Raw genomic sequence first — 22,898 nt, forward strand, 5'->3', positions numbered from 1 at the left:
ATATTCTTTTATCACTATATTGTTTACTATCACTTCTTATCTATATGGCACTTACCATAGTAGTTTATGTTGATAATATATTGTTGAAGTGTTCCTCAGCCTCTTTCTAACCAGGACTATGGGAATTATTGCTGGTGCATACCTGATACTGGAATCTTCATACACTGCTCAAAAAAATAAAGGGAATACTAAAATCCCACATCCTAGATATCACTGAATGAAATATTCCAGTTGTAAATCTTTATTCATTACATAGTGGAATGTGTTGAGAACAATAAAACCTAAAAATGATCACCGTAAATCACAACTAATATCCCACGGAGGTCTGGAGTTGGAATGATGCTCAAAATCAAAGTGGAAAATGAAGTTACAGGCTGATCCAACTTCAGTGGAAATGCCTCAAGACAAGGAAATTATGCTCAGTAGTTTGTGTGTGACCTCCACGTGCCTGTATGACTTCCTTACAACGCCTGGGCATGCTCCTGATTAGGCGGCGGATGGTCTCCTGAGGGATCTCCTCCCAGACCTGGACTAAAGCATCTGCCAACTCCTGGACAGTCTGTGGTGCAACGTGACATTGGTGGATGGTGCGAGACATGATGTCCCAGACGTGTTCAATCGGATTCAGGTCTGGGGAACGGGCGGGCCAGTCCATAGCTTCAATGTCTTAATCTTGCAGGAACTGCTGACACACTCCAGCTACATAGGGTCTTGCATTGTCCTGCTTTAGGAGGAACCAAAGGCCAACCACACCAGCATAAGGTCTCACAAGGGGTCTGAGGCAGCCAGGCTACCTTTGGCGAGCACACGAAGGGCTGTGCGGCCCTCCAAAGAAATGCCACCTCACACCATTACTGACCCACTGCCAAACCAGTCATGCTGAAGGATGTTGCAGGCAGCAGATTGCTCTCCATGGCGTCTCCAGACTCTTTCACGTCTGTCACGTGCTCAGTGTGAACCTGCTTTCATATGTGAAGAGCACGGGGCGCCAGTGGTGAATTTGCCAATTCTGGTGTTCTGTGGCAAATGCAAAGCGTCCTTAACAGTGTTGGGCTGTGAGCAAAACCCCCATCTGGATGTCGGGCACTCAGACCATCCTCATGGAGTTGATTTCTAACAGTTTGTGCAGAGACATGCACATTTGTGGCCTGCTGGAGGTCATTTTGCAGAGCTCTGGCAGTGCTCCTTCTGTTCCTCCTTGCATAAAGGCTAAGGTAGCGGTCCTGCTGCTGGATTGTTGCCCTCCAATGGCCCACTCCACATTTCCTGGTGTACTGGCCTGTCTTCTGGTAGCACCTTCAGCCTCTGGACACTACGCTGACAGACACAGCTAACCTTCTTGCCACAGCTCGCATTGATGTGCCATCCTGGATGAGCTGCACTACCTGAGCCACTTGTGTGGGTTGTAGAGTCCGTCTCATGCTACCACGAGTGTGAAAGCACAACCAGCATTCAAAAGTGACCAAAACATCAGCCAGAAAGCATTGGTACTGAGATGTGGTCTGTGGTCCCCACCTGCAGAACCACTCCTTTATTGAGGGTGTCTTGATAATTGCCAATAATTTCTATCTGTTGTCTATACCATTTGCACAACAGCATGTGAAATTGATTGTCAAACAGTGTTGCTTCCTTAGTGGACAGTTTGATTTCACAGAACTTTGATTTACTTGGAGTTATATTCTGTTGTTTAAGTGTTACCTTTTTGAGCTGTGTATTAGCCAGCTGAGCCAAATGAGTTTATTACCTCGTCAACATCCCTGTGCTGCCTTGAATCTGCAGCTTTCCATTTTTGTGTAGCCATCTCCCTCTATGACGCTGCCCTATCGCCGCTGGGCAGTATCTGAAACTGGTTGAACAAGTGATCTTAGGAGATTTCCTTATTCCAAATGTGACTTCTCTGCACTCAAGTTAGTTATCTTATATCACTATATCGCAAAGCAAGGCAGTCTCGCCAGATCACACTTTTCAACCAGTTTCACATGCTGCTAAGTGGTGAATGGGGGAAGAACAGCACACCACAAGAGTAAAAATTTATGAAACACCATCTTGGACCACATGCTTGTCTGACGACAGTAGAAAAAAACATATTTCAGCAATGGAGGGCCGAAATTAAAAATGGAAATCAGCACCAGATTCAGACCAGCTACTGGATTTTGGCAAGGTGATAAACTCATATTTTTTTGGGACGTCTGACAGATCTTAAACATTTTTTGCCGTTCACTTCTGAGCATCACACTAAGTCTTAACACCATTCAAATCTGCACAAAAAATTCTTGATACTGGGTGGTGTCCGGATCTATTGTGGCAACACTACAGACTAATCCCAAAGAAGAATCTATTATGCGATATGGAATTTCTTATGCGATACGGAATCTCTGATGTCAAAATGAGTGCAAGTAGATAAATAACCTATGTATTACATGACTCATTAAGGCACTAAACATTTTCTAAAATTATAAAATACTAGAATAAATATAAAGGACTAATTCCTCAGTTGTCATTAAAAAAATTGTTAAAGTGGATGTGTCGCGACAATTCACAGTTCAAGCTGCACTTATTGATTTTTCTGCCCCCGATGAAGCCGGCGTATTACTTTGAAAATTCATTTCAGAATGGCTGAATACTCATGGATTAAAACTTCAGTCCCCACCCACCTCCACCCAGTCTGACAACTGCGGCCTGTACGGAGCAGTGTAAGATTTCAATAATAACAGGGAAGAGTTTAATTTCCAAAAAAGGAGCCATTCTGACATGAATTTTAAAAGTAAATACACCTGCCTCACCCGGTTCAAGAAATCTATTTAATGATGTAGGCAGGTTCCATTTTGAAAATATTGCAGAAATGACATGCATAGCAATATAAGTTATTAAAATCAGATTAAGATACAGTACAGATCAAAAGTTTGGACACACCTTCTCATTTAAAGATTTTTCTGTATTTTCATGACTATGAAAATGGTACATTCACACTGAAGGAATCAAAACTATGAATTAACACATGTGGAATTATACACTTAACAAAAAAGTGTGAAACAACTGAAAATATGTCTTATATTCTAGGTTCTTCAAAGTAGCCACCTTTTACTTTGATGACTGCTTTTCACACTCTTGGCATTCTCTTGATGAACTTCAAGAGGTAGTCACCGGGAATGGTTTTCCCTTCTCAGGTGTGCCCTGTCAGGTTTGATAAGTGGGATTTCTTGCCATATAAATGGGGTTAGGACCATCAGTTGTGTTGTGCAGAAGTCTGGTGGATACAGAGCTGATAGTGCTACTGAATAGACTGTTAGAATTTGTACTATGGCAAGAAAAAAGCAGCTAAGTAAAGAAAAACAAGTGGCCATCATTACTTTAAGAAATGAAGGTCAGTCAGTCCGAAAAATTGGGAAAACTTTGAAAGTGTCCCCAAGTGCAGTTGCAAAAACCATCAAGCGCTACAAAGAAACTGGCTCACATGAGGACCGCCCCAGGAAAGGAAGACCAAGAGGCACCTCTGCTTCTGAGGATAAGTTTATCCGAGTCACCAGCCTCAGAAATCACAGGTTAACAGCAGCTCAGATTAGAGACCAGGTCAATGCCACACAGAGTTCTAGCAGCAGACACATCTCTACAACAACTGTTAAGAAGAGACTTTGTGCAGCAGGCCTTCATGGTAAAATAGCTGCTGGGAAACCACTGCTAAGGACAGGCAACAAGCAGAAGAGACTTGTTTGAGCTAAAGAACACAAGGAATGGACATTAGACCAGTGGAAATCTGTGCTTTGGTCTGATGTGTCCAAATTTGAGATCTTTGGTTCCAACCACCGTGTCTTTGTACAACACAGAAAAAGTGAACGGATGGATTCTACATGCCAGGTTCCCACCGTGAAGCATGGATGAGGAGGTGTGATGGTGTGGGAGTGCTTTGCTGGTGACACTGTTGGGGATTTATTCAAAATTGAAGGCATACTGAACCAGCATGGCTACCACAGCATCTTGCAGCGGCATGCTATTCCATCCGGTTTGTGTTTAGTTGGACCATCATTTATTTTTCAACAGGACAATGACCCCAAACACACCTCCAGGCTGTGTAAGGGCTATTTGACCAAGAAGGAGAGTGATGTGGTGCTACGCCAGATGACCTGGCCTCCACAGTCACCAGACCTGAACCCAATCGAGATGGTGTGGGGTGAGCTGGACCGCAAAGTGAAGGCAAAAGGGCCAACAAGTGCTAAGCATCTCTGGGAACTCCTTCAAAATTGTTGGAAGACCATTCCTGGTGACTAACTCTTGAAGCTCATCAAGAGAATGCAAAAAATGTGAAAAGCAGTCATCAAAGCAAAAGGTGGCTACTTTGAAGAACCTGGAATATAAGACATAATTTCAGTTGATTTACACTTTTTTGTTAAGTATATAATTCCACATGTGTTAATTCATAGTTTTGATGCCTTCAGTGTGAATGTACAATTTTCATAGTCATGAAAATACAGAAAAATCTTTAAATGAGAAGGTGTGTCCAAACTTTTGGTCTGTACTGTATATGCGTATAATATGGCTCTGGGGCAGACATATCATTGGTGGAACTTGTGCAGCTGAACAGGGGCCCATGAGATAAGGGGGCCCATTTTCAATTCCAAAGCACATGGAATTGTGCATCATGATGATCTATTGAACTGCAAAGGGCCCATATATTGTTCTTGCACAGGGCCGTTTTCTGTCTGTGCCCACCAGTGGTATGGCCAAGATACTAGCCAGTTTTGGACATAACAAATGCCTCCATCTCAGACTCCAGAAAACCACTATTTTATATAAATAGTCATCCTTATGTGTTTTTTTTTTTTTTTTTACTTTAAAGGTTCTTCGGTTAACCTCAAAATACTGTAAGGAAAGAGGCATCGCCTTTCCCGATATCACGGTGACAGAAGCCGATGAGAAAAACCCTAAAGAATGCTACATGTTCATGGATGGCACTAATCCAAGCGTTCCCATAGTGCTTCACTTTCCTCTTGTAAATGATACATTTCGTGCTTACAAAGAACCAGGTAATTGTTCCGCATGACATTTATGGTCATGCAGTTTGCTTCCTCAGTTGATATACTAGTATGCTGAATGAAGTATACCCTGTGGAAATAGAAGGAATCCAGTGTTGAATATAAAGAAAAATATCTCAAGATGCAGTGAATGACGCAACAATGATGCCGTTGTAGCTTAGGGTAAGATAACTTTTTCCTTGCAAGTCGCATCGGATCGGAGCCTGCCAATTTAACAAGGTGCATTAAAGACTGCTTCTTTTAGGGGACATGTCTTGTGATTCATGCTGCACTAACTGCGGGCAGTAGTAATGCGAGCATGACTGCCTGATTGCAGCATTTAAGAGAAGTCGGTATGGCGAGACGAGGCTTTTCCGAGCACTGCTAGATGTGAGCGATTGGGCTCTCCTGTATGTGTACACAGGTGGTAGAGACATCTCAATCACCCCAGATCTGTGTTGGGAGAAGCCGGTTAGGGACAGTGCCAGATCTCGTCTTCTCCCTATAGTCCCGGCTGGATCTTCAAATTATATGATTCATGGTTTGGGCAACCTAATCGAGTGACCGATTCCCAGAAGACACATAGGAGTCAGATACATTTGTGCACTGACAGAAATGTAAAATATCATTTTGAGTAGAAAATATGGGCACACGCGGCTGATATGTTACTGAAAATTTCTGCAAATAAAATTCTGCAGCAAACATGGATATCTGTAAACTGAAAATGTGTAAGAAATCACTAATGCAGATATTATGGCAACTTTGGGGCAAAGCCAAAAAGGATTTGAAACAGATGGGACATATAAAGTAAAGATCCATTTCAAGCTTTTGCTTTATTAAAAAAAAAAGTTTTGTATTTCGAGCCTAAGTGTAGATTAACACTGCCCCCCCCCCCCCCCCCCCAGTGACTTATCCCTGCATAGTTCCCATATCTTTCATGCTTATTGGCTGTTTAAATGCCATTGATTTTGCGCCCTGGGGATTTTCCAACAGATTGACCATAACAATGCTGGAACATTCCGATCTGCTGCACAACTAGAATCTATGCGCTTCATCTCACTCTCGCAGGGCTCCTATATACACCCTTCATTTTCTTCTCTGAAGGTATTTTCCTGGCAAGCAGTGACTTGGGGAAGCCAATCTTGAGCCATATTTTGAAGCATAGTGATAATTGCATTACACAGCACTGGAGGAGGATTCCAGGGTTATTGATGGGAGGGAAATTGAGGTGTCTCCAGGAAGGATTATTTGGCACCAGTTCAAAATTGGTGCAATTTCACTTTTCTTTTATTCCTGCTGTTCCCCTGAGTTTTCTGGGGATTTTTTTGTAATTGTGTCATAGCATTATTATTATTCATTTTTATAGCACCATTTATTCCATGGCGCTTTGCATGTGAAAAGGGGCATACAAAGACAAGTACAATAAACATGAGCAATACAAGGCACACACAAGTACAAAAGGAGAGAGGACCCTGCCCTTGACGTCTACAGGGGATGGGTGAGGATACACTAGGAGAGGGTAGAGCTGGTCGTGTGGCGGAGAGATATGGTCTTTTTATTCAGTGCTGTTTTTTTTGTTTTGTTTTGTTTTATCAGTGGACATGACTCGTTGGGACTGGGTATTAACCGCTTAACGACCGCCGATACGCCTTTTAACGGCGGCCGCTAAGGGTACTTAAACCACAGCGCCGTTAATTAACGGCGCTGTGGAAAAAGTGAATAGCGCCCCCCAGAGTCGGATTTTCTCTGGGGTCTCGGTTGCCGAGGGTAGCCGAGACCCCAGAGAACATGATTCGGGGGTTTTTTACCGACCCCCGAGTTGCGATCGCCGGTAATTAACCGTTTACCGGCGGTCGCAACAAAAAAAAACAAAACGCGATTTGCCGTTTAATTTCTCTGTCCTCCGATGTGATCGCACATCGGAGGACAGAGAAATGTGGTCCCCGATGGCCCCCAATAGCCCCCCAATACTTACCTACCTCCCCCGGTGCTCCTCGTGTCTCCCCATGGGCGCCGCCATCTTTTTTCCGGGAAAAAATGGCGGGCGCACGCGCAGTGCGCCCGCCGCCCGGCACCCGGATGTTCTTTGGGGTCTCGGCTGCCGGGGGTAGCCGAGACCCCAAAGAACATGATCGGGGTCGATTTGCACCGACCCCTGCTTTGCGATCGCCGGTAATTAACAGTTTACCGGCGACCGCAAAAAAAAAAAAAAAAAAAAAAAAGCGATCAGTTATTTCTCTGTCCTCTGATGTGATCGCACATCAGAGGACAGAGAAATAGGGGGATTCGGGGACCCTATCATACTCACCCGGGGTCCCTGGGTCCTCTTCTGTCTTCTCCTGCCAGCCGGCTTTTTCATCATGGCGGGCGCATGCGCAGTGCGCCCGCCATCTGCTGCCATCTGCCGGCCGGCAGGAGAAGACAAGTTGGGGCTAAAATTAGGGTTAGGGTTAGAGTTAGGGTTAGGGTTAGGGTTAGAGTTAGGGTTGGGGCTAAATTTAGGGTTAGGGTTAGGCTACTTTCACACTAGCGTTTTTTGGCTTCCGTCGCAATGCGTCGTTGGAGAAAAAACGCATCCTGCAAAAGTGCTTGCAGGATGCGTTTTTTCTCCATTGGCTTGCATTAGCGACGCATTGCGACGGATTGCCACATGTCGCATCCGTCGTGCGACGGATGCGTCGTGCTTCGGCGGACCGTCGACACAAAAAAAACTACATGTAACTTTTTTGTGCGACGTGTCCCACATATTTCAGTGCCACGTGCCACGTATTTAAGTGACACGTGCCACGTATCAAAGTGCCACGTGCCACATATTTCAGTGCCACGTATCAAAGTGCCACGTGCCACGTATCAAAGTGCCACGTGCCACGTATCAAAGTGCCACGTGCCACGTATCAAAGTGCCACGTGCCACATATTTCAGTGCCACGTGCCACGTATCAAAGTGCCACGTGCCACGTATCAAAGTGCCACGTGCCACATCTTTCAGTGCCACGTATTTAAGAGACACGTGCCACGTATCAAAGTGCCACGTGCCACATATTTCAGTGCCACGTGCCACGTATTTAAGTGACACGTGCCACGTATCAAAGTGCCACGTATCACGTATTTCAGTGCCACGTATTTAAGTGACACGTATCACGTATAAGTGCCACGTGTCACGTATTTAATTGCCACATATTTAAGTGCCACGTATCAAGATTTTCCATGGAGAACAGACACATCCAGAGATATGTCTGCTCTCCACGGCTGCAGCAACACACTGACAGGAGCCATAGTTCCTGTCGGTGTGTCACTGCGCATGCGCGAGCGAGTTTACCGGCGGTCATTGACCCCGGCACTCTCGCTTAACGGCAGTGCTGCGTGGGAAAGTTCAACGCAGCTGTACTGCTGTTAACCGAGACGCCGGAGTCATTGAACTCCGGAACAGTACGCGATACACTGCTAGGAGCTTCGCTCCTGGCAGTGTATCGCCGGAGAGCAGCCGATCGGCGTGGGACACTCGTTTTATGGATTCTGCGGACAGGGAGTATGAATTTGGTTTATTATTTTTGGATTTTTTCCTGGAGGATCGAGGGCTTCGCCTACAAGTGTGCTGTTGGTGAGTATATACTCTGTGTTATATGTTGTATGTACTGTGTGTCATGTATGTGTATTGTGTGTAGGTGTTTTGTGTAACTTTACAATTGTGCTAAGTCGCCGGACACAGGGACAACTCTCCCATCCTAATACCGGATGGGAGTAGTAGTCCCATACGGCGACTTAGCACAATGGTGGCACTAGCGTCGCATGGGGACACACACACGCACACACACGCGCACACACACACACACAGAAGGACTCCATGCTGCTTCACTGGGGGGCGGGGGCTTCCCTCTTCCTGTCCGACGTCACGTCCGGTCCTGGGTGTCAACCCCTCCGTACAAAGACGCCGACACCCAGGACAAAGGCGCTGTGTGTGGAAGGTAATATGGGGCCCTAGGGGGATACGCAGACACGCCGCTGCGTAAAGAATTGACATGTCAATTCTTTTTACGCCGGCGTGTTTGCAGACAAAAGCGCCGCGTTTTTTTGCGGTGTGTCTGAACGGCAAAGTGAATTTCTCATTCACTTTGCCGGCAGACGAAAATGACATTGCGCATTTTTGAAAAGCGCCCGCAAAATAGCGCTCAAAAATGCGCTATGTCTGAAAGTAGCCTAAGGCTTCTTTCACACTTGCGTCGGTACGGGGCGGTCGCAATGCGTCGGCCCGATGTACCGACGCACGTTGTGAAAATTGTGCACAACGTGGGCAGCGGATGCAGTTTTTCAACGCATCCGCTGCCCAGTCTATGTCCTGGGGAGGAGGGGGCAGAGTTACGGCCACGCATCCGCGGAAATGGCGGACGCGACGTACAAAAAAAAGGTTACATTGAACTTTTTTTGTGACGACGGGGGCTAAAGTTATGGTTAGGGTTGGGGCTAAAGTTAGGGTTGGGGCTAAAGTTAGGGTTAGAGTTGGGATTAGGGTTAGGGTTTGGATTAGGGTTGGGATTAGTGTTACGTTTGGGATTAGGGTTGGGATTAGGGTTTTGATTAGGGTTATGGTTAGGGTTGAGATTAGGGCTGTTTTGGGGTTAGGGTTGTGATTATCGTTAGGGTTGTGATTAGGATTATGGATCGGGTTGAGATTAGGGTTAGGGCTGTGTTGGGGTTAGGGTTGGAGTTAGAATTGGGGGGTTTCCACTGTTTAGGTACATCAGGGGGTCTCCAAACACGACAGCCAATTTTGCGCTAAAAAAGTCAAATGGTACTCCCTCCCTTCTGAGCTCTGCCGTGCGCCCAAACAGTGGTTTACCCCCACATATGGGGCATCAGCGTACTCGGGATAAATTGGACAACAACTTTTGGGGTCCAATTTCTCCTGTTACCCTTGTGAAAATAAAAACTTGGGGGCTAAAAATCTTTTTTGTTGGAAAAAAATATATTTTTTTATTTTCACTACTCTGCATTATAAATTTCTGTGAAGCACTTGAGCTTTCAAAGTTCTCACCACATATCTAGATAAGTTCCTTAGGGGGTCTAGTTTCCAAAATTTGGTCACTTGTGGGGGTTTCTACTGTTTAGGTACATTAGGGGTCTGCAAAGGCAACATAACGCCCGCAGACAATTCTATCAAAGTCTGCATTCCAAAATGGCACTCCTTCCCTTCCGAGCTCTGCCATGCGCCCAAACAGTGGTTTACCCCCACATATGGGGTACCAGCATACTCAGGACAAATTGGACAACAACTTTTGGGGTCCAATTTCTCTTGTTACCCTTGTGAAAATAAAAATTTGGGGGCTAAAAAAATCTTTTTTGTGGGAAAAAAAATATTTTTTATTTTCACTACTCTGCATTATAAACTTCTGTGAAGCACTTGGGCATTCAAAGTTCTCACCACATATCTAGATAAGTTCCTTGGGGGGTCTATTTTCCAAAATGGGGTCACTTGTTGGGGGTTTCTACTGTTTAGGTACATTAGGGGTCTGCAAAGGCAACATAACGCCCGCAGACAATTCTATCAAAGTCTGCATTCCAAAATGGCACTCCTTCCCTTCCGAGCTCTGCCATGCGCCCAAACAGTGGTTTACCCCCACATATGGGGTACCAGCATACTCAGGACAAATTGGACAACAACTTTTGGGGTCCAATTTCTCTTGTTACCCTTGTGAAAATAAAAACTTGGGGGCTAAAAAATCTTTATTGTTAAAAAATATATATTTTTTATTTTCACGACTCTGCATTATAAACTTCTGTGATGCACTTGGGCATTCAAAGTTCTCACTACACATCTAGATAAGTTCCATGGGGGGTCTAGTTTCCAAAATGGGGTCACTTTTGGGGGGTTTCTGCTGTTTAGGCACATCAGGGGCTCTCCAAACGCGACATGGCGTCCGATCTCAATTCCAGTCAATTTTGCATTGAAAAGTCAAATGGCGCTCCTTTGCTTCCGAGCTCAGCCATGCGCCCAAACAGTGGTTTACCCCCACATATGGGGTGTCGGCGTACTCAAGACAAATTGTACAACAGCTTCTGGGGTCCATTTTCACCTGTTACCCTTGGTAAAATAAAAATTTGGAGGCAAAAAGATCATTTTTGTAGAAAAAATGCGATTTTTTTATTTTCACGGCTCTACGTTATAAACTTCTGTGAAGCACCTGGGGGTTTAAAGTGCTCACCACACATCTAGATAAGTTCCTTAAGGGGTCTAGTTTCCAAAATGGTGTCATATGTGGGGGGTCTCTACTGTTTAGGCACATCAGCGGCTCTCCAAACGTGACATGGCGTCCGATCTCAATTCCAGCCAATTCTACATTGAAAAAGTAAAACGACACTCCTTCTCTTCCAAGCTCTGCGGTGCGCCCAAACAGTGGTTTACCCCCATATATGGGGTATCGACGTACTCAGGAGAAATTGCACAACAACTTTTGTGGTCTAATTTCTCCTGTTACCCTTGTGAAAATAAAAATTTGGGGGCAAAAAGATCATTTTTGTAGAAAAAATGAGATTTTTTATTTTCACGGCTCTACGTTATAAACTTCTGTGAAGCACTTGGGGGTTCAAAGTGCTCACCACACATCTAGATAAGTTCCTTGGGGGGTCTAGTTTCCAAAATGGTATCACTTGTGGGGGGTTTCCACTGTTTAGGCACATCAGGGACTCTCCAAACGCGACATGGCATCCGATCTCAATTCCAGCCAATTCTGCATTGAAAAAGTCAAACGGTGCTCCTTCACTTCCAAGCTCTGCGGTGCGCCCAAACAGTGGTTTACCTCCACATATGGGGTATCGACGTACTCAGGAGAAATTGCACAACAACTTTTGTGGTCTAATTTCTCCTGTTACCCTTGTGAAAATAAAAATTTTGGGGCAAAAAGATCATTTTTGTAGAAAAAATGAGATTTTTTATTTTCACGGCTCTACGTTATAAACTTCTGTGAAGCACTTGGGGGTTCAAAGTGCTCACCACACATCTAGATAAGTTCCTTGGGGGGTCTAGTTTCCAAAATGGTATCACTTGTGGGGGGTTTCCACTGTTTAGGCACATCAGGGACTCTCCAAACGCGACATGGCATCCGATCTCAATTCCAGCCAATTCTGCATTGAAAAAGTCAAACGGTGCTCCTTCACTTCCAAGCTCTGCGGTGCGCCCAAACAGTGGTTTACCTCCATATATGGGGTATCGACGTACTCAGGAGAAATTGCACAACAACTTTTGTGGTCTAATTTCTCCTGTTACCCTTGTGAAAATAAAAATTTTGGGGCAAAAAGATCATTTTTGTAGAAAAAATGAGATTTTTTATTTTCACGGCTCTACGTTATAAACTTCTGTGAAGCACTTGGGGGTTCAAAGTGCTCACCACACATCTAGATAAGTTCCTTGGGGGGTCTAGTTTCCAAAATGGTATCACTTGTGGGGGGTTTCCACTGTTTAGGCACATCAGGGACTCTCCAAACGCGACATGGCATCCGATCTCAATTCCAGCCAATTCTGCATTGAAAAAGTCAAACGGTGCTCCTTCACTTCCAAGCTCTGCGGTGCGCCCAAACAGTGGTTTACCTCCACATATGGGGTATCGACGTACTCAGGAGAAATTGCACAACAACTTTTGTGGTCTAATTTCTCCTGTTACCCTTGTGAAAATAAGAATTTGTGGGCGAAAAAATCATTTTTGTGAAAACAAATGCGATTTTTTATTTTCACGGCTCTACGTTATAAACTTCTGTGAAGCACTTGGGGGTTCAAAGTGCTCACCACACATCTAGATAAGTTCCTTGGGGGGTCTAGTTTCCAAAATGGTGTCACTTGTGGGGGGTTTCCACTGTTTAGGCACATTAGGGGCTCTCCAAACGCGACATGGCGTCCGATCTCAATTCCAGCCAATTCTGCATTGAAACAGTCAAACGGTGCTCCTTCACTTCCAAGCTCTGCGGTGCGCCCAAACAGTGGTTTACCTCCACATATGGGGTATCGGCGTACTCAGGAAAAATTGCACAACAAAATTTGTGGTTAAATTTCTGTTTTTACACTTGTGAAAATAAAAAAAAATGGTTCTGAAGTAAAATGTTTGCAAAAAAAAGTAAAATGTTAATTTTTTTCTTCCACATTGTTTTAGTTCCTGTGAAGTACGTAAAGGGTTAATAAACTTCTTGAATGTGGTTTTGAGCAGCTTGAGGGGTGCAGTTTTTAGAATGGTGTCACACTTGGTTATTTTCTATCATATAGACCCCTCAAAATCACTTCAAAGGTGATGTGGTCCCTAAAAAAAACATGGTGTTGTAAAAATGAGAAATTGCTGGTCAACTTTTAACCCTTATAACTCCCTAACAAAAAAAAAAATTGTTTCCAAAATTGTGCTGATGTAAAGTAGACATGTGAGAAATGTTATTTATTAACTATTTTTTGTGACATATCTCTCTGATTTAAGGGCATAAAAATACAAAGTTTGAAAATTGCAAAATTTTAAAAATTTTCGCCATATTTCCATTTTTTTCATAAATAATCGCAAGTAATATCGAAGAAATGTTACCACTAACTTGAAGTACAACATGTCACGAAAAAACAATCTCAGAATCAGCGGGATCCGATAAAGCGTTCCAGAGTTATAACCTCATAAAGTGACACTGGTCAGAATTGTAAAAATTGGCTCGGTCATTAAGTACCAAATTGGCTCTGTCACTAAGGGGTTAATAATGCCTAAAAACATACCTCAGAGAATTTCGACCCAAGAGAATCCCCCATTGTAAAGACCATAAAAATTAACACTAACTAAAATGGACACTTTTTTTTCGAACCATATACAGTGGGGAAAATAAGTTTTTGATATGTTGTCGATTTTGCAAGTTTTCTCACCTACAAAGAATGGAGAGGTCTGTAATTTTTATTGTAGTTACTCTTCAACTGTGAGAGAATGAAACTAAAAATTAAAACCACAAATCACATTGTATGATTTTTATGTAATTAAATTGAATTTTATTGCGTGAAATAAGTATTTGATCACCTATCAACCAGCAAGAATTTTGCCTCTTACAGACTTGTTAGTTTTTCTGTAAGAAGCCTTCCTACTCTGCATTCATTACCTGTAGTAACTGCACCTTTTTGAATTTGTTACCTGTATAAAAGACACCTGGCCACACTCAATCATAATCCAAACTCTCCACCATGGCTAAGGCCAAAAAGCTGTCTAAGGACACCAGGGACAAAATTGTAGACCTGCACATGGCTGGGACGGGCTACAGGACACTAGGCAAGCGGCTTGGTGGTGAGAAGCCAACAACTGTTGGATCAATTATTAAAAAATGGAAGAAACACAAGATGACTATTAATCTTCCTTGGCCTGATGCTCCATGCAAGCTTTTGCCTCTTCATAAGGATGATTCTAAGAAAGGTCAGGAATCAGCCCAGAACTACACAGGAGGATCTGGTCAATGATCTGAAAAGAGCTGAGATCACAGTCTCAAACATTACCATTAATAACACACCCCTCTGTCATGGATTAAAATCCTGCAGGGCACGCATGGTCCCTCTGCTCACGCCAGCACATGTCCAGGCCCGTTTGAAGTTTGCCCATGACCGTCTGGATAATCCGGAGGAGGTATGGGAGAAGGTCATATGGTCAAATGATGCCAAAATATAACTATTTGGTATCAACTGTACTCGCCGTGTTTGGATTAAGAAGTATCTGTACAACCACCAAGAACACCGTGCCAACCATGATGCATGGTGCAGGAAACATCATACTTTGGGGGTGCTTTTCTGCAAAGGGGACAGGACGACTGTTCCGGGTCATGTATCAAAAGATTTTGTCCAACAACCTCTTTCCCTCAGTAAGATCTTTGAAGATGGGTCGTGGCTAGGATGAGCAAATTTGATCGTGTCTCTGCTTATTTGACAAGCTATAGCGCTTACCGAACAACCCGCAGAGGGAACCCGGATACATGGAGCGTGTCGGCTGATCAGCTGTTAGCCTCTGCAGCTGCATGTGTCGGTGCTGTGTCACAGTCACAACACATGCATGGCGAGTTTGTTTGTTGGGCTCTCCATGCATATGTTGTGACTGTCAAAAATCCACGACACATGCAGCTGCGGAGCCAAACAGCTGATCAACTGGAGCGTTCCAGGAAGCCCGGTTCCCTCTGTAGTTTATTCGGTAAGCGCTATAACTTGCCGAATAAGCAGGGACGAATCAAATTTGCTCATCTCTAGTCGTGGCTGACTCTTCCAGAATGACAATGACCTGAAACACACAGCCAGGGCAACTAAGGAATGCAGGGCCGGCCTGAACGTATAGGCGAACTAGGCGGCCACCTAGGGCGCCGACCCTAAGGGGGCGCCAGAGAAAAAATAGAAAAAATTATAAAAAATCTTTTCAAAAGGCAAAAGGTGTATGTGCAGCGCCCCAGAGTCCTGGTCGTTGCAGTACTGATGCTCCGCCGCTAAGGGGGGCTATGGTACGTCTGATGGCACTGAAGGAGTTCATCTGACCAGGTATCACAGACACCAATACATTTCACAGTCTGGCCTCCAGGGGGAGCTAAGGGTGCTATGTATTAGGCCACTCCTCACAATCTGGTAAAACTGGGGGTTAGGCAGGAAGTTAGACAGAAGCTGACTGGGGATTGAACAGGCAACATCCTGTGGCAGAGGGTGTTGCGGGGAGAGACTCAGGGGGGTCCCTGTCAGGGGTGGGATCCTGACAGAGGCCTAGCAACCAGAGAGAACGTTACGGGACCGCGCCTGCACGATATAGCGGCGGTACCCCAAGAAAGGACAAGAAGCGAGGTTTATTGTGCTGAGTGAGAAACGAGATCAACGCAACAAGGAGAATACCAGTAGGAGTCGTGCTGTAAGACGAGGCAACATCCTACTGAGGCGCGTAACCGGTGGCCGGAACGCCGAGGAAGTATAGAGCTCCAAGCCAAACTTCAAACCTACGGCAGGACAGTCAGTTATAGGCGGGCTGTCTCACCCAATTGACCTAGGAAGACACAGGGGGGTAACAACAGGAGTGGGGCGACGCTAGAGTCCCGGAAGAGCTCCGAGCCTCCCCGTCATACGGGTGCGTCCTAACCATAAGATCTGGGGGACGTGGAAGAACATCAGAATCGAGTTGTGAGGGAACACGAGAAACAGACACAACAGTTGTGGGGACTATCCCGTAAGCACAGCAGGGGAGGACCACAACACACAAGCGCTAGAAGGTAGGCACAGATTTCCACCTGCAAAGGGAGCTCTGGATGTGCCATCGGACCGGCCAGGCTTGCGCAGCTCGGTTAGCCGTATTCCGGATTGAGGATCCTGAAGCCTTCAGTAAAGAGGTAAAGAGACTGCAACCTGGTGTCCTCGTTATTGACCGCGACCGGCACTTCACCGCACTATAACGTCATCCCATACCTCCACCTTCATTGTACGCCCCTCAGCAGGGTCACGGACCGGGTCTAGCCACCGTGACAACCCCAGAGCAGAGACTCAGAGGCCCGGTACCGGGTACCCCTCGGCCCTGCGGCAGTGGGGGCGCTACATATGGAGCGGAGCTGAATGTGTATGAGGTGTACGGAGCGGAGCCGTGTGTGTATGAGGTGTACGGAGCGGAGTCGTGTGTGTATGAGGTGTATGGAGCAGAGCTAAATGTGTACGAGGTGTACGGAGCGGAGCCGCGTGTGTACGAGGTGTATGGAGCGGAGCGCGTGTGTACGGAGCGCAGCCGCGTGTGTAGGAGTAGCTATGTCTGGCCATTATACGGTACGAAGTATCATGTGCGGCCATTATACAGTATGGAGCATCATGTGTGGCCATTATACAGTATGGAGCATCATGTGTGGCCATTATACAGTATGGAGCACTGTGTGGCCATATTTTTTTGTTTATAATTATTCTTTATGAAACCGTGTGATCAGCAGTGCTAAATGGGTGTGGTTGGGATGTGGATATGGGTGTGGCTAGTTATGAATGGGTGTGGTCAGAGGCATGGCCTAAAATTTAACTAGGGCGCCGTAATCTCTCGGGCCGGCCCTGAAGGAATGGCTCCATAAAAAGCATATTTCATGGCCCTGGAGTGGCCCTGCCAGTCTCCAGGACCGGAACCCAATAGAAAATCTTTGGAGGGAGATGAAACTCAATGTTGCCCAGCGAGGTCCCCCGAAACCTGAAAGATCTGGAGAAGATCTGTATGGAGGAGTGGGCCAAAATCCTTGCTGCAGTGTGCGCAAACTTGGGCAAGAACTACAGGAAACTTCTGATCTCTGTAATTGCAAACAAAGGTTTCTGTACCAAATATTAAGTTCTGTTATTCTCTTTTATCAGATTCTGTCTCTCACAGTTGAAGTGTACCTACGATAGAAATTACAGAACTCTCCATTCTTATTTTCCCCACTCTATACCATTTGATATGCTCCCACGATGTATGTAAATGACTTTGGTCCTATCTGATGGACATACGGTACTCACTGTCCCTCCTCTCTGCTCCTAATTGCATCATCCACTTTGTGAACCAAGATGTCGCACTTGCGCAGTAGCCTCACAGGACTGCGCAGGAGTACGCTGCTCTGCCACACAGTGAGCAGAGCATAAAACAACACTATAAAACTGAAATTTGAACATCATAAAAAAGAAACGCTTTAAATTTAGCTTTTTCATCATACTGGCACACAAAAATTTAATAAAAAGCGATCAAAAAGTCGTATGTTAAAAAAAGAAAACAAAAAGGGTACAAATGATAATGCCAAACTGTCCTTCGAAAAACAAGCTCAATCTGCAAAAAAATAGTTACAGCTCTCAGGATATGGCGCTTCAAAAATATTAACTTTTGCAAAATATTGTTTTTAGTCTGTAAAAATAGCAAAAGCATTAAAAAAAATACAAATCTGGTATCGCTGTAACTGACTTGACGAACAAATCAGTTACCACTTTTATTTTACCATACGGTGAATCGTGCAAAATTAACCCCTTCACGACCTCCGCCGTACTATTACGGCGGAGGTCGGATCCCCTGCTTTGATGTGGGCTCCGGCGCTGTTTTGAACAGCTGACGTGCCCGCAATAGCGGCAGGTGAAATCGTGATTCACCCGCCGCTATTAACTAGTTAAATGCCACTGTCAAATGCTGACAGCAGCATTTAACCGGCGCTTCCGGCCATCTGGCCGGAAATAAGCGCATCGCCGAACCTCGTCACATGATTGGGTGTTGGCGATGCGTCTGCATAGTAACCATAGCGGTCCTTGAGACCTCTATGGTTGCTGATACCGGATTGCTATGAGCGCCACCCTGTGGTCGGCACTCATAGCAATGCAGGAATTCAGCTACATAGGAGCGATCTGATGATCACTCCCATGTAGCTGAGCCGACCGAGTTGTGCCATCTTCTAGCCTCCCATGCTCAAGCATAGCAAAAGTTAAAAAATAAAAGTTTAAAAAAATATGAAAAAAATTTAAAAGTTTAAATCACCCCCCTTTCGCCCCATTCAAAATAAAACAATAAAAAAAAATCAAACCTACACATATTTGGTATCGCCGCTTTCAGAATCGCCCGATCTATCAATAAAAAAAAGCATTAACCTGATCGCTAAACGGCGTAGTGAGAAAAAAATTAGAAACGCCAGAATTACTTTTTTGGGGGTCTCCGCGACATTGCATTAAAATGCAATAACGGGCAATTAAAAAAACTTATCTGCACCAAAATGGTGTCATTAAAAGCGTCAGCTCAGCACGCAAAAAATAAGCCCTCACCTGACCCCAGATCACGAAAAATGGAGACGCTACATACAGGTATTGGAAAATTTGCACAATTTTTTTTTGTTTTTTAGCAAAGTTTGGAATTTTTTTTTACCACTTAGGTAAAAGTAACCTAGACATGTTTGATGTCTATAAACTCGTAATGACCTGTAGAATCAAAATGGCAGGTCCGTTTTAGCATTTAGTGAACCTAGCAAAAAAAGCCAAACAAAAAACAAGTGTGGGATTGCACTTTTTTTGCAATTTCACCGCACTTGGAATTTTTTTCCTGTTTTCTAGTACAAGACATGCTAAAACCAATGATGTCGTTCAAAAGTTCAACTTGTCCCGCAAAAAACAAGCCCTCACATGGCTATATTGGCGGAAAAATAAAAAAGTTATGGCTCTGGGAAGGAGGGGAGTTAAAAACGAGAACGCAAAACGGAAAAGGGCAAGGTCGTGAAGGGGTTAAAAACAATAGCTGAAATGCTGGTTTGTGTTTGCTCTTCATCTGAAAAATCTGATTGCAAATAGATTAAAAAAAAAAAAAAATCTCCTACTCGTCGTGCAAAAAAATGAGCCTTCATACAGCTCTGTTCACCAAAAAAAAAAATTACAGCTCTCAGAATATGCCACCGAAAAACTATTTTTTTTTATTTTTTTAAATAAAGCTTATTTTAGTGTGTGACAGCAGCAAAACTTCGACCCGAAGAATAGTCGTCTAATCACTTAGGGTATGTGCACACATATTTTTTAGCTCTGCAGATTTTTCCGCATCGGATTTCATAAAACAAAGGCACTGCGTTTTACCTGGGGATTTACTGCGGATTTACCGCGGATTTTGTGCGGATTCCCCCTGCAGTTTTACGCCTGCGGATTCCTATTATGGAGCAGGTGTAAACCGCTGCGGAATCCGCACAAAGAATTGACATGCTGCGGAATGTAACTCACAGCGTTTCCGCGCGTTTTTTTCCACAGTATGGGCACTGCGGATTGCGTTTTCCATAGGTTTACTTTGTACTGTAAACGCATGGAAAGTTGTTGCGGACCCGCAGCTGCAGATCCGCAGCGGATCCACAGCAAAATCCGCAACGTGTGCACATAGCCTTATACCACACGAGGAACGGCGTAAAAAATAAATAAAACCAATTCTTCACCTGCTGTTGATTTGTTCATTCTACCTCCCAAAGATCGCAATAAAGCTCAGCTCACATTTATCCTGTGTTCTCCAGTGAGCGCTCTCACCGGGGTTCCCATGTAAATCCCCAAAAATGTGATTCAGATGAAAATTTGATTTATGACGAAAGTCTTAAATCCAGGTGTTTGAGTCCTATTGTCAAAGACTTGAACATAGTTACCAGGTTGATCTTTTTGTATCCGTCATACAGTGTCCAGGTACAAGGAAATGTTTTCCCACAGGTGTGTTCAGCTCTTTAGGCCGGTTTCACACGTCAGTGGCTCCGGTACGTGTGGTGTCAGTTTTCTCACGTACCGGAGACACTGACACACGTAGACACATTAAAAATCAATGTGTCTCTGCACATGTCAGCGTGTTTTCACGGACCGTTTGTCCGTTGAAAAACACGGAGACATGTCAGTGTTTGTGGGAGCGCACGGATCACACGAACCCATTAAAGTCAATGGGTCCATGTAAAACACGTACCGCACACGGATGCTGTCCGTGTGCCGTCCATGTGCCATGCAGGAGACAGCGCTACAGTAAGCGGTGTCCCCCCAGCTTGTGGTGCTGAAGCCGCCATTAATTTCTTCTCTCCAGCAGCGTTCGCTGGAGAGAAGAAATGAAAAATTGTTTGTTTTTGTTTTTTGGGGGGTTGAAATAAAGATCTTTGTCACCACCCCCTGTGCGCCTGCCCGCTGGAAATAAAATACTCACCCAGCTCTCTCGATGCGTCCTCTCCGCGCCGCAGCTTCTCCTGTATGAGTGGTCACGTGGTGCCGCCCATTACAGTGATGAATATGCGGCTCCACCTCCCATAGGGGTGGAGCCGCATATTCATCACTGTAATGAGTGGTACCACTTGACCGCTCATACAGGAAGAAGCTGCGGCGCTGAGAGGAAGCAGCGAGGGAGCCGGGTGAGTATTTTATTTCCAGCGGGCGGGCGCACAGGGGGTGGGAGGGGTGTGGTGACAAAGATCTTTATTTCAACCGCAAAAAAAACAAAACAATGATTTTTAATTTCTTCTCTCCAGCGAACGCTGCTGGAGAGAAGAAATGAATGGCGGCTTCAGCACCCAAAGCAGGGGACAGCGCTTACTGTAGCGCTGTCTCCTGCACGGTCCGTGTGGTACCCAGTCGGCACACGGGCGGCACACGGCTGCCGCACGTGTGCCACACTGATGTGCCACGTGAGCTCACGGACACGGATAACTCCGGTACCGATTTTTCCAGTACCGGAACTATCTGGACATGTGGGACAGGCCTTACTAATGGTATGCCTGTGGATTCATCCTCGTTTGTAGTTTTTGTTTTATTTCCCCAATGTAGGTTCCTCCAGGGCACCTTGTACATTGTATCATGTACACTAGATTGGAGGAAGTATATGAGAGGAAATCCATGATCTTATAGTCCTGAAATAAAGGAGGACAACAGAGGATGCCTCTTGTAGTCACATACATCCCCCTACATGAGCATCTTGAGGAAAATTTATGTTGATCTTACTAAATAGTTGATAAAATGAAGGTTTAATTAATGATTTATTTTAAACAATCCTTTGACTGCATTGATAATACACTATACAACTTATGTTGTATGGTGCATTATATAACTTTTTCATGCACTGACAGTGCGATCACGGCATGTAAAAAGTTAAACAGCAGTGACTGCACATATCTGTGCTCCTGGCTGTCACAGTGGGAGTTGTGCAGCTGCCGCCTGCTCCATCTCTGAAAAGTACATGTACGGCATGGCTCAGTAAAGAACACTTTTCCATCATGCAAATGTGTATCAGTGTATGAAGTGAACAAATGGAAAAATTCAGTGTTTGTAACATAATTTCTTCTGAATTTTAAAAATGGAAAAACCCCTGTGTCCTTAGTAAAATCAGAGGAAAATTAAGTCCTTGAGGACAAGTAGGAATGTACAGGGTGGGCCATTTATATGGATACACCTGGGTGGGCCATTTATAAAGTTGCATTAAAAAATGGCTGACTTCAAAATGGCCGCCATGGTCACCACCCATCTTGAAAAGTTTTCCCCCTCCCATATACTAATGTGCCACAAACAGGAAGTTGATATCACCAACCATTCCCATTTTATTTAGGTGTATCCATATACATGCTCCACCCAGGTGTATCCATATAAATGGCCCACCCTGTATATTTTTGTTGTTTTTTTTTGCCTGTTGAATGGATGTGATAAACTTTCTTAATTATTCTTTTAAATGTTACAGGAGTTTTCCGTGAGACAGATGAAGAAAAGGTTTTTGGGGATTTTGTGCTTAAAAGAAATGATTCTCCTTACAGAACACAACATTTTACCTACGAGACAAATGATTTTAATAGACTAGTAGAGTTGAATCGTTACAATGTGTTGAACAATGAGCAAATGATTAAAAGCGGCCTCAAGGCGGCACTAGAACGAAAGAAAAATAAAAGGACCTATCGTGGATTAAACAAGAAAAGAAAAAAGTGAAAATTTGTTTGCTGAAAGAACAAACTGGATTCCGAAACTACAATATGTGCCATGAATGCCATTTTTGTTTGTAAATTGGATTAATTAATATTCACTGAAAAATTGAAAAATAAAAATGTTCATTTTACAGCATTTTTTTTTTATTTTTTAGAGAGTTGATTATGTTTGAATGTTTAAAACTTTAAAAGGAGCACTCCGGAGCCCATCTACACAGATCGCAAACCACTGAAGGGGCAAACTTTGAAAATCAAAAGTTGTGGTAGTCTCCAAGCGTTTGCGAACAACTGTAGCATGAGCACTAACTTCCAGAGAGCAAATGAGAGAAAATGCTGCAGCTTACTATGGTTACTTAATTTACTCACTATTTTACCACCAGTCCTTACTGTTTTATTTTAGATTTCTAAACATTTACAGAAAACAGCCACAGTTAGGGAAATGTGAGCTACAGGCTGCTTCAAAGTGAGGAATATGTACATTTTTCCATGATCACATATTACAAAGTTT

At 44.3% G+C, this 22,898-nt stretch overlaps 1 protein-coding gene across 1 annotated transcript in view; it reads left to right on the forward strand.

Moving 5' to 3' along the window:
- The window catches only part of PLA2G4F (phospholipase A2 group IVF), a 142,459-nt gene extending 119,938 nt beyond the window's left edge, over window positions 1-22,521 (forward strand). Inside the window, exons 19-20 of the mRNA XM_077261240.1 lie at window positions 4,835-5,021; window positions 22,153-22,521. Coding sequence (XP_077117355.1) covers window positions 4,835-5,021; window positions 22,153-22,394 — 429 coding nt within the window. The 3' untranslated portion in view covers window positions 22,395-22,521. The remainder of the gene's footprint in view (window positions 1-4,834; window positions 5,022-22,152) is intronic.
- The last annotated feature ends 377 nt before the right edge of the window (window positions 22,522-22,898 follow it).

This window comes from Ranitomeya variabilis, chromosome 1 (genome assembly GCF_051348905.1).
Source record: "Ranitomeya variabilis isolate aRanVar5 chromosome 1, aRanVar5.hap1, whole genome shotgun sequence".
NCBI lineage: Eukaryota > Metazoa > Chordata > Amphibia > Anura > Dendrobatidae > Ranitomeya > Ranitomeya variabilis.